Raw genomic sequence first — 13408 nt, forward strand, 5'->3', positions numbered from 1 at the left:
TTTGTGGTAGCTAAAATAACATCAACTAACTATCAAAACTAACTGTCTAACTAAATCACATCGAACTATCACAATAGTAATACAAAGGCTGGGTCCGTCAGTGCATTTGGTGAGTTATAGAGTTTTCTACTAATGATTGACTTACAGTCCATCAAAGTCGGTTAACTTCGATAAATATGTCTGAGCTCTTGTACACTATAATCAAGGAAGGAGCAATACAACCATGCTTCTAAAACACAAAAAGGCCCCTGTTTCTTCTTGTCCAAACTCCAAACCACCTTACCTGAATACCTTCTTACACACCTTGTCCTAGACTCCTTTTACCTTGTAGAATCTATCAAAAACCAGCACTAGCAACTAGAAAGAAATGAAAAAAACACTAATGAAGTTACCAAGTTCTGTAGCAGTAGTACTCTTCATTCTCTCAACCCTTTGGTTCTCAGAATCATGGGCAACTACTTCAAATCCCATTCTCGAAAACTTCCTCAAATGCCTTCCAGAACAATCTCACTCCAACTACTCCATCTCTGAAGCCATTTACACCTGCCAAAATGCTACTTTTGAATCCGTTCTGCTGGCATACATCAGAAACAGCAGATATTACACCCCTACAACTCCGAAACCATGGGTTATTGTAACAGCCAAGCATGAATCCCATGTGCAAGCAACTGTGATCTGCGCAAAGCGGCATGGTTTGCAGATTAGAATCCGAAGTGGTGGCCATGATTACGAGGGTCTATCGTACGTGTCATATGTCCCCTTTGTTATTCTTGACATGTTTAACCTCCGCGCCATTCATATTGATATCGCAGATGAGAGTGCTTGGGTTGAGTCTGGGGCTATTGTAGGTGAACTTTACTATGAAATTGCAAAGAAAAGTAAAGTTCATGGCTTTCCAGCTGCAACTGGTCCAACTGTTGGTGTTGGTGGTCATTTTAGTGGTGCAGGGTATGGTGTCATGCTGAGAAAATATGGGCTCACAGTGGATAACATTGAAGATGCTAAACTAGTTAATGTGAATGGTACAATTCTTGACAGAAAGTCTATGGGAGAAGATCTTTTTTGGGCCATTAGAGGAGGTGGTGGAGCAAGCTTTGGAGTCATTTTGTCATGGAAAATAAAGCTACTTCCAGTGCCAGCCAAGGTGACTGTATTCAACATCGGAAGGACCCTTGAGCAAGGCGCTACAGATGTTCTTTACCGGTGGCAACATGTGGCGCCTAATCTACCTAAAGAAGTCTTCATCAGAGCAATGCCTCAAGTGTTGAGTACTAGTTTGCGTAACAAGACTTTGGAAGTGTCATTCATTGGTTTCTTCTTGGGACAAAGTGATGAGCTTCTTTCACTGATAAATGAGAGTCTTCCTGAATTGGCTTTGCAGAAAACAGATTGCTTTGAAATGAGTTGGGTAGAATCTACGGTATTTTGGGATGATCACCCAGTTGGAACTTCCATAGATGTTCTACTCGAAAGGCCCAGGGGGCCAGACCACAGCATGAAAGGTAAGTCTGACTACGTGAAAGAACCAATTCCAAAACAAGACATAGAATACATATTGAAGGAGCTACTTAAGATGGAGAACTCTTGGATGCAATGGAGCCCTTATGGTGGAAGAATGAGTGAGATTTCCGAGTGGGCAACTCCCTTCCCTCACCGAGCCGGAAACCTGTTCATGATTCAATATTCTTGGTCGTGGGAAGAAGAAGGGATTGAGGCCACAAACAAGTACCTTAGCTTATCTAGAAATTTTCACAAAATAATGACTCCATTTGTGTCCAAGCGACCAAGAGAGGCCTTCCAAAACTATAGGGATCTTGACATTGGGGCCAATTTGGATAATCAGACCATCTTTAACATTGCTAGAGTCTATGGAAGCAAATACTTTGAAGGTAATTTTGAAAGGCTGGTACGTGTGAAGACCGAGGTTGATCTCCAAAACTTTTTCAAGCATGAACAAAGTATCCCACCTCTTCCTCAGTATTACTTGGTCCAATGGTATTAATGTTTATTTAGTAAGTAGAAAGTCCTGAATTCGACTCACGGAATAATTATTGTACGTTAGCGTTTATTAGCATCTATTGTAATATGTGGTGCTCAGAAGTGAATAAAAGAGTTGAAAGTTTAAATATAGTTATATCTAGTGGGAAAAAATCAGGAATAGTCACTGAGTTATGACATATTCGACATTTAACTCACTATATTTTCAACAATATCACATAACTCACTCAATTTTGAAACCGTCTTTCACATAACTCACTATCGTCTATCGTCTAACAACGTTTATTATCTGTTAAATATTTGAACTGAAAGGGTCATTTTTGTCCAATTCACTGTGAAAATATTGTTTAGTTGAGTTAGAGCCCACTTTCTCAAATCACAAAACAAAAAGGGGAAGAACTAGAGAGAGACGAGAGTGGGAGTGAGAGGAAGAGAAGACAATGAGAGATGAGATTCTGACGGAGGCTGGGAAATCAACGTGGTTTGGGCGTGCTCGGCGTGGCCTTGAGGAAAGTAGAAGCCTTTGGAGTTCACCGGAGCCATTTGGACCATGCCGCAGGCGCAGGCCTGCCATAGCTGAGGATCCACGCTTTTCTCCATGTCTTTCATGGTTTCGGGTTTCTGTTTGAGTGTTGTGTTCTGGGTTTGCTGGTTTGATTGACTGTGCTATTTCAAAGTAATAAAGGCTTGAACTTCATGAGAGAAGAATAAGAAGAAGGGCTTTGATTCAGTGAGTTAAATTCTCTGAGCAACAAGAAAACAAAGATCCAAGAAAAGAAAAAGGTTAAAACCAACAAAAGAGGAAAAAGTGGACCTCTACACCTCTACCCCCCTACTCTCTCTCTTTCCATTATTTCAGCTGTGAAAAGCCCCCAGCTTTGTAGTCATTCATTTAGATGTAATCAAATCTGAAAACATTGAGCTTTCTCTCTCCTCACCCCCAAACAAAAACAAAATCTTTATAATATTCAATGAAAATTAATGAATTTTGAGGTTAGCTGCTGACTTAAATTCCAGATTTTGGTTGAGCCCAAGCTTGGGGCTTTCGGGTTGAAGGTGACAGGACGAGAGAGAGAGAGAGAGAGAGAGAGAGAGAGAGAGATGCTTAGGAATAGCTTGATTGGACGAAATTATCCCTCAATATATTACATGTGATCAATTATTTAACGACCAAGTAGACGGTAGTGAGTTATGTGAAAGACGGTTTCAAAATTGAGTGAGTTATGTGATATTGTTGAAAATACAGTGAGTTAAGTGTTGAATATGTCATAACTCAGTGACTATTCCTGACATTCTCCCTATATCTAGTAGATAAAGAAATTGACTACTATTGATTTTTTTTTTTAATTTGTATTTATTCAAAGAATTTTTAATTGAATTTTATCTTCATAAATAGAGCAAATATGTGTAGATCTCTAAGCTTAAACGTTCAATAACACGTGTGTTGGAATTTTTCTTGTTGACACATAGCAAATGTTACACCCTGTACCTTAATTTAAGGGTTTTTGTCAATTTATCCTAATTTTGGGTCATTTATCTCACTTACTCCATTAAGTTTTTTTTAATTCTCCCTTACACATAAAGACTCTAATAAGGTCTTTCCTTTTTTTTTTTTTTTTTTGAAAGGGGTTTGGAACCTAGCCTAGCTGGGAGGCTCAGCCCCACGCCCGGCAATAAGGTCTTTCCTAATACCTAATGAAGTTTATTTAATTTTTAATTTTTTAATTTTAGACTATTTTACCCTCACCCCTTTGTTACATAGAGAGAGAGAGAGAGAGAGAGAGAGAGAGAGAGAGAGAGAATGGAAGAGAGAGAAGCCATAAGAGACTTCGCCGGAGTCCCGTCATCGGCCGCCAGATTACGGTCAACGATCGCAGGAATCCGATCATAGGAATCCGGTCATCAGCCATCAGATTTCTCTGAAAACCGAGCCGGAGGTCGTCGGAGATCTCATAGATCACCGGAGAGGTTTATTGCCTCCTCGCCCAACAAACCTTTATTTCCACCTAATAGACGTTTATTGCCCCCCAATAAACTTTTATTGGGGGGCAATTAAAGTTTATGAAACCTCTCCGGAGCCCTCATAGGGGGACGGCCGGAGAGGTTTATTGCCCTCCAATAGAAGTTCATGGCCCCCTAATAGAACTTTCAGTCACCGGAATGAGAATTAATCTCCCTAAAATTAGACAAATAAAACTTTGATTAAGAAAAAAAAAGAGGAGATTACATCAATTCAAAACATTTATTGCCCCCAATAGACGTCTATTACCCCCCAATAGACCTTTAATAGACCTCTATTGCCCCCAGATAAAACTTTTTTTTTTCTTTCCTTTTGGGCCTTCTGCCACCATTTTACCAAAAAACGAAGAAGAAAAAGAATAGATTGTATAATGAAAACAAGACCAAATTACATGATGGAATTCTTTTCAAAGCTTTGCATGTATAAAACAAGACAAAATTGTATAAAACTTTTTTTTTTTCTTTCCTTCTCGGAGCCCACAGTTTACTAAAAAAAAAAACATGATTTGGCTACCCAGAAAATGCTTTGGGCACCAAATCGGAGAAAACCATGAAGCCTTCTGCTCGGAAGAGGACCATCATGGCTCAAACACTTCAATATGGCTTCGTACTCTGCAGATCGAAAAATTTCATCTCTGATAAGGAGAGAGTAGCTGGTGCTGATTTTGGTGTTGATGCAGCTTAAGTGTTTTCGGATGAAATAAGGATCGGAGATCGAGGCCTGCCATGCTTTGCACACTCATCGGAATTGAAGCAGATATTTGGCCGGTAGTCGTGAGAGGATGTTGACAATGACACAATCTAAATCAGGAGACTTGGAGCTATAGGTGCGATACCGGAGAGAACTACTTCAAATTCCAGACTGGATCGGCAACGGCGGTGACTCGAAAGGAGTTCACGAACGAAGCCGAGACCTGCTGCTCGGTGCAGCTGCCACTGTTAAGACTGCCCGGCGCAGCTGCCACTGTTAAGACTGCCCTGCGGTTCCAGGATGCCGCGCCACTTCGAATTTTGATGCTGGACGTCGGAGTCTGGAATTGGATTTTGGAGGAGAGAGAGAGAGAGATAGAGAGAGGACAATGATGTGGTTTCTTAATTATGTTAAGGGCACAGTTGTCATTTCTCTTTAAATTGGGTTAGTGTGAATAAAAATATGTTGGTGGGGTAAGTAGGATAATTTTGGGCAATTTTGGTGCTTTGGATCAAGGACCCTTAATTTAACAGTTTACAAGTCATTTGGACGGTAAACTACAATTATTTTCACTTTTAACTTTGTTTCGATACTTTTAGAGGGGCTCCAAGTTGACTTTTTGTTTCTTTCATTTAAAAAAAAAAAGACTTCATTCACGAAAGTTGTAGAGGATGTTAAAACGAGTTTGTGAACATGTGACACACTCAAATCGGAGTTCGAACGAAGAAGTTATGGGCTAAAAATCTCTAGTTACCATTTTCGAACCTTAGTATAAATAGGAAAAGTTTCCACTTACGATAAGTTCATTTTCCATTTCACCTGAACCCTAATTTCAGAAACTCAATTCTCTTTCGTCGACCTGATTGAAGGCGCCTCTTCCTCCTCGTTTGTTTTCTGGCCTTTTCTTTTATCAATTATTGCCCAGAGAGACGCATCGAAGCCTTGAAGACCTTGACATATGAGGGAAGGCACTCCCACATCGAAGAGCAAACAAGCACATCGCCCAACATCTCCTATAAAAGGGGGAAATCCTTCCCAATCAGGTAAGTTCACTATTCCACTCTATACTGTTTCCTGTCTTGATCTCATAACAGATACTGACTTAGGCATCAGAGGGTTATAGCCTGGCAACCTCGGTCTCCCTCTGACATATTTCTGTCTTAACAGGTATCAGGATAGAGCACTCAGACATATTACTCTATAGATAGCGGCTCCCGACTTCCTCATCAACAGCCTGGGTCTTGAAGTTGCTTCCATCCTCTTTCCAACCTCACAAGTTTCTTGCATCAAATCGAAGTGTGGAGGAGAAATCAAAGGGATTTGAATTTCAAATTCCTGAAGTGCTTGAGGTAATTTCCAGCGGCCTCGATTGAAATTGGACCTTGTGGTAGTTGTAAAAGTTGTTGCGGATGTTGTAATGAACAATTTGACATAGGTGTTGTGACCCGAATATGAGTCAGAAATCGACGGCGCATAAGGCCGCTTATGGCTTTTTGCCTTGGCTTGTCAGATAGAGCTTGTCGGTACCAAAGTGTTGATATGGTTTTTGTTGTGAATGGTGAACTTTTGAAATCGATTGAAAATTTCTGTGTTTCAGATTTTTGGGTTACGATTTAAGGAAAATTAGACAGTTGGATCGTCTTCGTATTTCTTCATGATGTTAAAATAATTAAGTTGACGAAACCCTTGAAGTTTGGGTTGATTCCGATGTGATTTTGGAACTCTGATGAATTTATGTTAGAGGGAATTCCGAGGTTCGTTAGAGAATTCATATTTAACTTTCAAATTTTGAATTATCATTTATGAATTATAATTTTGTACAGGACGATATACTTAGCCATCGCTCAACGAGGATATCTACACTTTGCTACGTTAGCCTTATATAGTGACTGGACATTTTGTTTTAGATAAATGCATGCATGATTTTTCGTAATATCGTTTTTCTTATCTAGCTTATAATATGATTTTGGACTATGACTTGGTTTCGGAAAATGATTTGAGATTGGTATTATTTTTGGATATTGGTTGTGATTTTCAGAAATGGTTTTACTATATGGCTTGTTAAGATGTTGTGATTTCTGAAGAGAATTCTAAAACATGTTTATTGCTTTTTGTTAATCTCGCGCATTATTATTTAACGATTTGGAAAATAGTGTTATGTTTAATAATCGCATTTTTCTTTCTCATGTTCTATGAGAATGATCTCACTTAAGATTTTCTGAGTACTGTTCGAAACCGTACTCGGGTATTGGTTTGCGATATTTTGAAGAAGTTTTTCTGATTTCGGTTTTCGTATGTTTTCCTTTACCATACTTGTTGACATTTGTTAATGTCTAAAATCCAGCGGTGGCTAAATCTTGGTTAATGCTGGTCCGATGGGCGGACCGCTACTTATGATGTGCTCAATACTCCAACTACCTGTCAAGTAAAATACAAAGGGCGTCAGAGGGAGACCGCGCTGGGCGGTCTTCTCTTCTCCGATGCCTAAGTTAATCAATGTATTTATGTTGACAGAATAACAGTAGGTAAGTAGTTAATGCGTAATTAATGAGGAGAGATGAGTGAACCTTTTATAGGTGGGGAAGAGGCTGACCTCTTCCTTGCTTTCGATGTAGAACTGATATGCTTCAGTTCCCAGTTTGTGGAGCTTCTGGTGCTGTTTTGGCGCAGCGCGTGGCTGAGCGTCAGCGGTGATCTAGGGGTGAGCTGGGGCTCAGGTGGTAGCCTGCTTGGCTGTGTTTCCGTAGGTCATACCGTTGGTGGTAGTTGGTACTGCTGGCGGTAGCATGAGCGTGACTCATTATAGCTAATTATGCTTGGCAAATGCTTATGTAAGTACAAGTCCCCCAAGTCCCCAATCAAGGAGGGCAATCTTGGTTGGGGAGTTGCCTAGCGGTTCGAAGCGTTCTGCTAGACTTGCGACAGCATAATTAGCGTCAGTGCGTTGTTAACCATGGATTCTCTGAGCGAACACTTTATACCCTTTCAGGTGGGCCCCTGCTAGGCCCCCCAGGGAGTCCCCCACTCCCCGGCTAAGATGGGCCTCCGTTTGGCCGACATATTGTTTGATGAGGGGGATCTGTACTGAACAGAGGGTGTTGGGTAGCGAGCCCAATCTTTGATACCCGAGTGTCGGGGGTCAACGTGCCTGATCAGGGCCGCCGAAGACGGTTGATATGTCCCTTTACTTGGCCCGGAGGGACGTAGCTTGACTGTAACGCTGCGTGGCGGTCGTTGTCAGAATGAGGCGTTGCCTTGGGAATCGCCGTTGACGGAAGTCCGTTCGCTAATAAAAAGCGATAAGAAGCGTCGCGGGGACCTTCTGGCTTGAAGCTTAGCGAGCGGTGCTACTCTCAGCGGAGACTGTTGTAAGATGAAGTGAGACATTCCGCTAGCGGTGTTGCGCTTAGCGGAGACTCGCTTGCAAGATGGAAGGGAGAAGTTCTGCTAGCGGTGTTGCGCTTAGCGGAGACTCTCGCTTGCAAGATGAAAGGGAGAAGTCCCGCTAGCGGTGTTACGCTTAGCGGAGACTCGCTTGTAGGATGGAAGAGAGAAATCCCGCTAGCGGTGTTGCGCTTAGCGGAGCCTCTCTCTTGCAAGATGGAAGGGAGAAGTCCCGCTAGCGGTGTTGCGCTTAGCGGAGACTCTCGCTTGCAAGATGAAAGGGAGAAGTCCCGCTAGCGGTGTTGCGCTTAGCGGAGACTCGCTTGCAGGATGGAAGGGAGAAATCCCGCTAGCGGTGTTGCGCTTAGCGGAGCCTCTCTCTTGCAAGATGGAAGGGAGAAACGCCTAGCGGAGACTATCTCGATGATTGGTGAACTTCCTTTTTGACGGTTACTTTGGATAGACGCTTCGTCTGACGGTGCCCGACACGTGGTCATCATGCATTGGGTTAGCATGTGGGATAACATCTCCTCAGCATGCCCGTATCTTCACCATCAATGCGAGTCATTATGGATTTTGTAACCGAGGCGACGCCTCTGTTAATCAGAAGAGTAAGTGCGATCGTGGGGCACTTGTACGGCTGTCGTGTGATGTCGTTTTTTAGCGGACGGCTTAGATTTGCTTGATGTTGACATAAAAGAGAGGGAAACCGAGTGGTTCAACACTTTCTGCACTCTGAACTAATATCGTCGCCTTCAAGCTTTTCTCTGAGATCTGAGAAGAAGGTTCTGCAATTCGTGTGAGGTTATTGATCTTTGGAGGACGGAGACCTCTTGAAGCAAAGACGAGTATCATCAAGCGCACCAGAGTTCCCATATTTCAGGTTGGTTATCTGAGCCCCGTCCCTATTTTATTAGTTCTTGTTTCTGTCAGTTTCTGTTTTTGGTATTTGGAGTGATTTCTGCTATTTTCGGGTGCGTCTGAGGATTTAAGATGATTTTGGGGATGGGTTTAGGTGTGTGGTAGAGAGTTGAGGTTTAGGGATTTGGTAGATGGTCGCATCTGGGTTTCGAGTGTATATGCATTGTGTTCTTGTTTTGGTGTTTTCTGGGTAACTGTTCTTGATATTCTTGGATGAAAACTGTCGTAGGGATAGTTTAGATCTTGTTGGAACTGACTGACTTGGGTTTTAGGGTTTGTGATGGCTAACGTCGTAGAGATCTCCAGCAGTGAGGATTCCGGGTCTGACGTGTCGCTCAGCGGTTCAGATAGGATATTTATTGACTCGTTGCGTTCGTCTGCCCCTGCAGGAACCTCACTGTCGGCACTGCTAAACATCGAGCCGTTACAGACCATACCCTGGGAAGTACTATGGGTCGTGTTGGGCGTCGAGAGAGTTCTAGGGCAAGGGAGGACACTGTCGCCCGCCAGCGGCTCGAGGAGAGGCTGGCTAGTAACAGCGCCGCTAGCGGCTCTGCTGATGGGGGAGAGGCTGGCAGGGAGGAGATAGAGTCATCCTGGGTCCTTCGTGACGGTACTGCAGTTGACGAGGCAGGAGGGCCGATGACTGCGGCCGCTGTTAATCGACCGAAGCGGGTGTTTCGCCTTCCTGGCGTAGTGAAGCTGCGTCCGCCGACGAGGGATGAAAGGGCATCGATTCTGCCAGCGGGACACGCCTCCGTTCACGAGGCCATCTTCCGGCAAGGGGTCACTCTTCCGCTACTGCCGAACCTCCAAATCTTGGTCTGCGATTTCGATCATGCGTTTGGGCAAATTTGCCCCAACATGTGGCGGTTGTTGATGGTGTTGAACTCGCTGTGGCGTCTGTCAGGTTGTGAGGGGCCGACCGTGGCGGAAGTGCTACACTTCTACGAACTCGTCTACATGAGGCGCCAAGGGTGTAACTGACAGGTGAACCTGACCCGTCGTCAGGGGGCGCCCAAGTTGATCGAGAATCTGAAAGATTCCATGTCTCCCTGGCGGGCTACCTTCTGCGTTGCGACTACTGGATGGGAATATGATGCTGGGGTAAATGAGGGGGCGCCGACTTTTAGGATTATGTCAGAGTTCCAACCAATCCGAGGTTGTCGCTAGCCTCCGCTGATCGAAGTTGTCGGATTTGTTTGTATGATGTGCCTCTGTATTTTGTTCTAATCATTGCTTCCCTTTTAGTGCAGCGGGCTTGCATTTTAACTTGAGGCGCGAGGAACAGTGCCGCGTGGCAAGGATTAAAGGTTGCTGGCAGAATCGTAACCTGCTTGACCTTCGCCTGCTCACCGGCTGGGAGTTGTTGGTTGATCTGCAGTTGACGCGCGCCCTTGGTAAGTACCTCCCTCCACCTTGTGATTTACTTCAATTTGTCCCATGCTGACTAGCGCTGTGCTTGTTTAGATACACCGCCGGGTAACAATGCGAGTCGTGACGCGTTTGACAAGGCCATGGACCGTGCCGAAATTCAGAACTTCTTGGAGGGCATGTATGCCGTTGGGTTGACAGCCCAGCAAACTGTCGTTGACCCGCAGACCCTGGCGGTGAGCCAATCAGAGACTCCAGTGGTGATGCCAATGCCTCATCACTCACATCTCGCTCCCGCTGGCCAGACCGCGGTGTCGGTCGAGGGTTGCGCCGAGCAAGGGGCTGCTGGCAGGAGTCAAGCCAATCCCGCTTCCGCGAAGACCAAGGAGAGGGTGGCCGCCAACCGGCGTGGGCCCCAAAGGGACAGGGTGGTGCCAGGGATGGAAACCGTTACCATTGCGGGGTTGGACCCACAGGCAACCTCGAGGCCTGTTGCCGCTGGTGCCACACGGGCGGTTCTTCAAAGGAAGCGGTGGCAGAACGACACCGATGAGGAAGATGAGGCAGACGATGCGGAGACCATCGGGGCCCGCCAACAGAAGAAGGCAAGACAGGCCCCGCAGAAGGTGACTGTGGCCGTCGCCGGGGAGGTGCTGGCAAGTGGTCTGGATTCCTTTGTCGCGTATGCTGAATTCCTGACCGACCCCGAGCGAGAGTTTCTCTTCCACCTCTGCGAGCGGCTCGGGTTCGGCGGGCTGGATGGAACCGTTCGCTCGACGGCCGTTCAGTTTGGCCTTTGGGCATCTGTCCGTTGGGCTGCACTAGCTGTTCCTGGAGGCGTCGAACCAACCTCAGGTTGAGCGGCAGCTGAGGGAGGAGATCAAAGGTCTCCAGAGGGAGTTGGGGGAGGCAAAAGACAAGTTGGCGGAGGTCGAGCGGCGCCTGACCAAGGCAAAGTGTGACGCGTTGGATGCCCGCGACAAGTTGAAAGTCGCCATCGAGCGGGACCTTGAGCGGAACGACCACGTATCCATGCTGGAGCAAGACATAGCTCTGCTGCAGGAAAAGCTGGCGGCCAAGGTTAAGCGGGCTGATATCCTTCAGCGGGAGTCTTCCACCGAGTCTGCGGAGGTGAAGAGGTTGGAGGGCGAGGTTGCCCGGCTGGAAGCTAAGAGGAGCCGCTCAGAGGCCGCTGCCGTGGAGTCGTTCAAGCAGTCCCCGGAGTATAACAGGCTCTGACGGAGGCGGCGAAGGCTGGTGCCGCTGCCAATTTAGACCTGTTGAACAAGAAGGGCGCCATTGACTGGGTTAAAGCGTCTCAGTCTGCCAGTACGTTGAGCCAGCCACCTGTGCCAGTGGGTGGGTCTGCCGCTGATCAGACTGGAAGTGCGCGCTCTGGCAGTGGTGAGAGTGACCATGGTCCGACGGATGATTCCCATCAGAGACTCCAGTGGTGATGCCAATGCCTCATCACTCACATCTCGCTCCCGCTGGCCAGACCGCGGTGTCGGTCGAGGGTTGCGCCGAGCAAGGGGCTGCTGGCAGGAGTCAAGCCAATCCCGCTTCCGCGAAGACCAAGGAGAGGGTGGCCGCCAACCGGCGTGGGCCCCAAAGGGACAGGGTGGTGCCAGGGATGGAAACCGTTACCATTGCGGGGTTGGACCCACAGGCAACCTCGAGGCCTGTTGCCGCTGGTGCCACACGGGCGGTTCTTCAAAGGAAGCGGTGGCAGAACGACACCGATGAGGAAGATGAGGCAGACGATGCGGAGACCATCGGGGCCCGCCAACAGAAGAAGGCAAGACAGGCCCCGCAGAAGGTGACTGTGGCCGTCGCCGGGGAGGTGCTGGCAAGTGGTCTGGATTCCTTTGTCGCGTATGCTGAATTCCTGACCGACCCCGAGCGAGAGTTTCTCTTCCACCTCTGCGAGCGGCTCGGGTTCGGCGGGCTGGATGGAACCGTTCGCTCGACGGCCGTTCAGTTTGGCCTTTGGGCATCTGTCCGTTGGGCTGCACTAGCTGTTCCTGGAGGCGTCGAACCAACCTCAGGTTGAGCGGCAGCTGAGGGAGGAGATCAAAGGTCTCCAGAGGGAGTTGGGGGAGGCAAAAGACAAGTTGGCGGAGGTCGAGCGGCGCCTGACCAAGGCAAAGTGTGACGCGTTGGATGCCCGCGACAAGTTGAAAGTCGCCATCGAGCGGGACCTTGAGCGGAACGACCACGTATCCAAGCTGGAGCAAGACATAGCTCTGCTGCAGGAAAAGCTGGCGGCCAAGGTTAAGCGGGCTGATATCCTTCAGCGGGAGTCTTCCACCGAGTCTGCGGAGGTGAAGAGGTTGGAGGGCGAGGTTGCCCGGCTGGAAGCTAAGAGGAGCCGCTCAGAGGCCGCTGCCGTGGAGTCGTTCAAGCAGTCCCCGGAGTATAACAGGCTCTGACGGAGGCGGCGAAGGCTGGTGCCGCTGCCAATTTAGACCTGTTGAACAAGAAGGGCGCCATTGACTGGGTTAAAGCGTCTCAGTCTGCCAGTACGTTGAGCCAGCCACCTGTGCCAGTGGGTGGGTCTGCCGCTGATCAGACTGGAAGTGCGCGCTCTGGCAGTGGTGAGAGTGACCATGGTCCGACGGATGATTCCCATCAGAGACTCCAGTGGTGATGCCAATGCCTCATCACTCACATCTCGCTCCCGCTGGCCAGACCGCGGTGTCGGTCGAGGGTTGCGCCGAGCAAGGGGCTGCTGGCAGGAGTCAAGCCAATCCCGCTTCCGCGAAGACCAAGGAGAGGGTGGCCGCCAACCGGCGTGGGCCCCAAAGGGACAGGGTGGTGCCAGGGATGGAAACCGTTACCATTGCGGGGTTGGACCCACAGGCAACCTCGAGGCCTGTTGCCGCTGGTGCCACACGGGCGGTTCTTCAAAGGAAGCGGTGGCAGAACGACACCGATGAGGAAGATGAGGCAGACGATGCGGAGACCATCGGGGCCCGCCAACAGAAGAAGGCAAGACAGGCCCCGCAGAAGGTGACTGTG

The 13408-nt window shown here is 47.5% G+C and overlaps 1 protein-coding gene across 1 annotated transcript; it reads left to right on the top strand.

Annotated features, from left to right (window-relative positions):
- The first annotated feature begins 216 nt into the window (after positions 1-216).
- On the top strand, positions 217-2088 carry LOC133732742 (berberine bridge enzyme-like 17). Its single transcript, XM_062160330.1, has one exon. The coding sequence runs from the start codon at positions 368-370 to the stop codon at positions 2000-2002; it is 1635 nt and encodes a 544-aa protein (XP_062016314.1). The 5' UTR covers positions 217-367; the 3' UTR covers positions 2003-2088.
- Positions 2089-13408: the final 11320 nt, after the last annotated feature.

Source organism: Rosa rugosa, chromosome 2, assembly GCF_958449725.1.
Source record: "Rosa rugosa chromosome 2, drRosRugo1.1, whole genome shotgun sequence".
NCBI classification, from domain to species: domain Eukaryota; kingdom Viridiplantae; phylum Streptophyta; class Magnoliopsida; order Rosales; family Rosaceae; genus Rosa; species Rosa rugosa.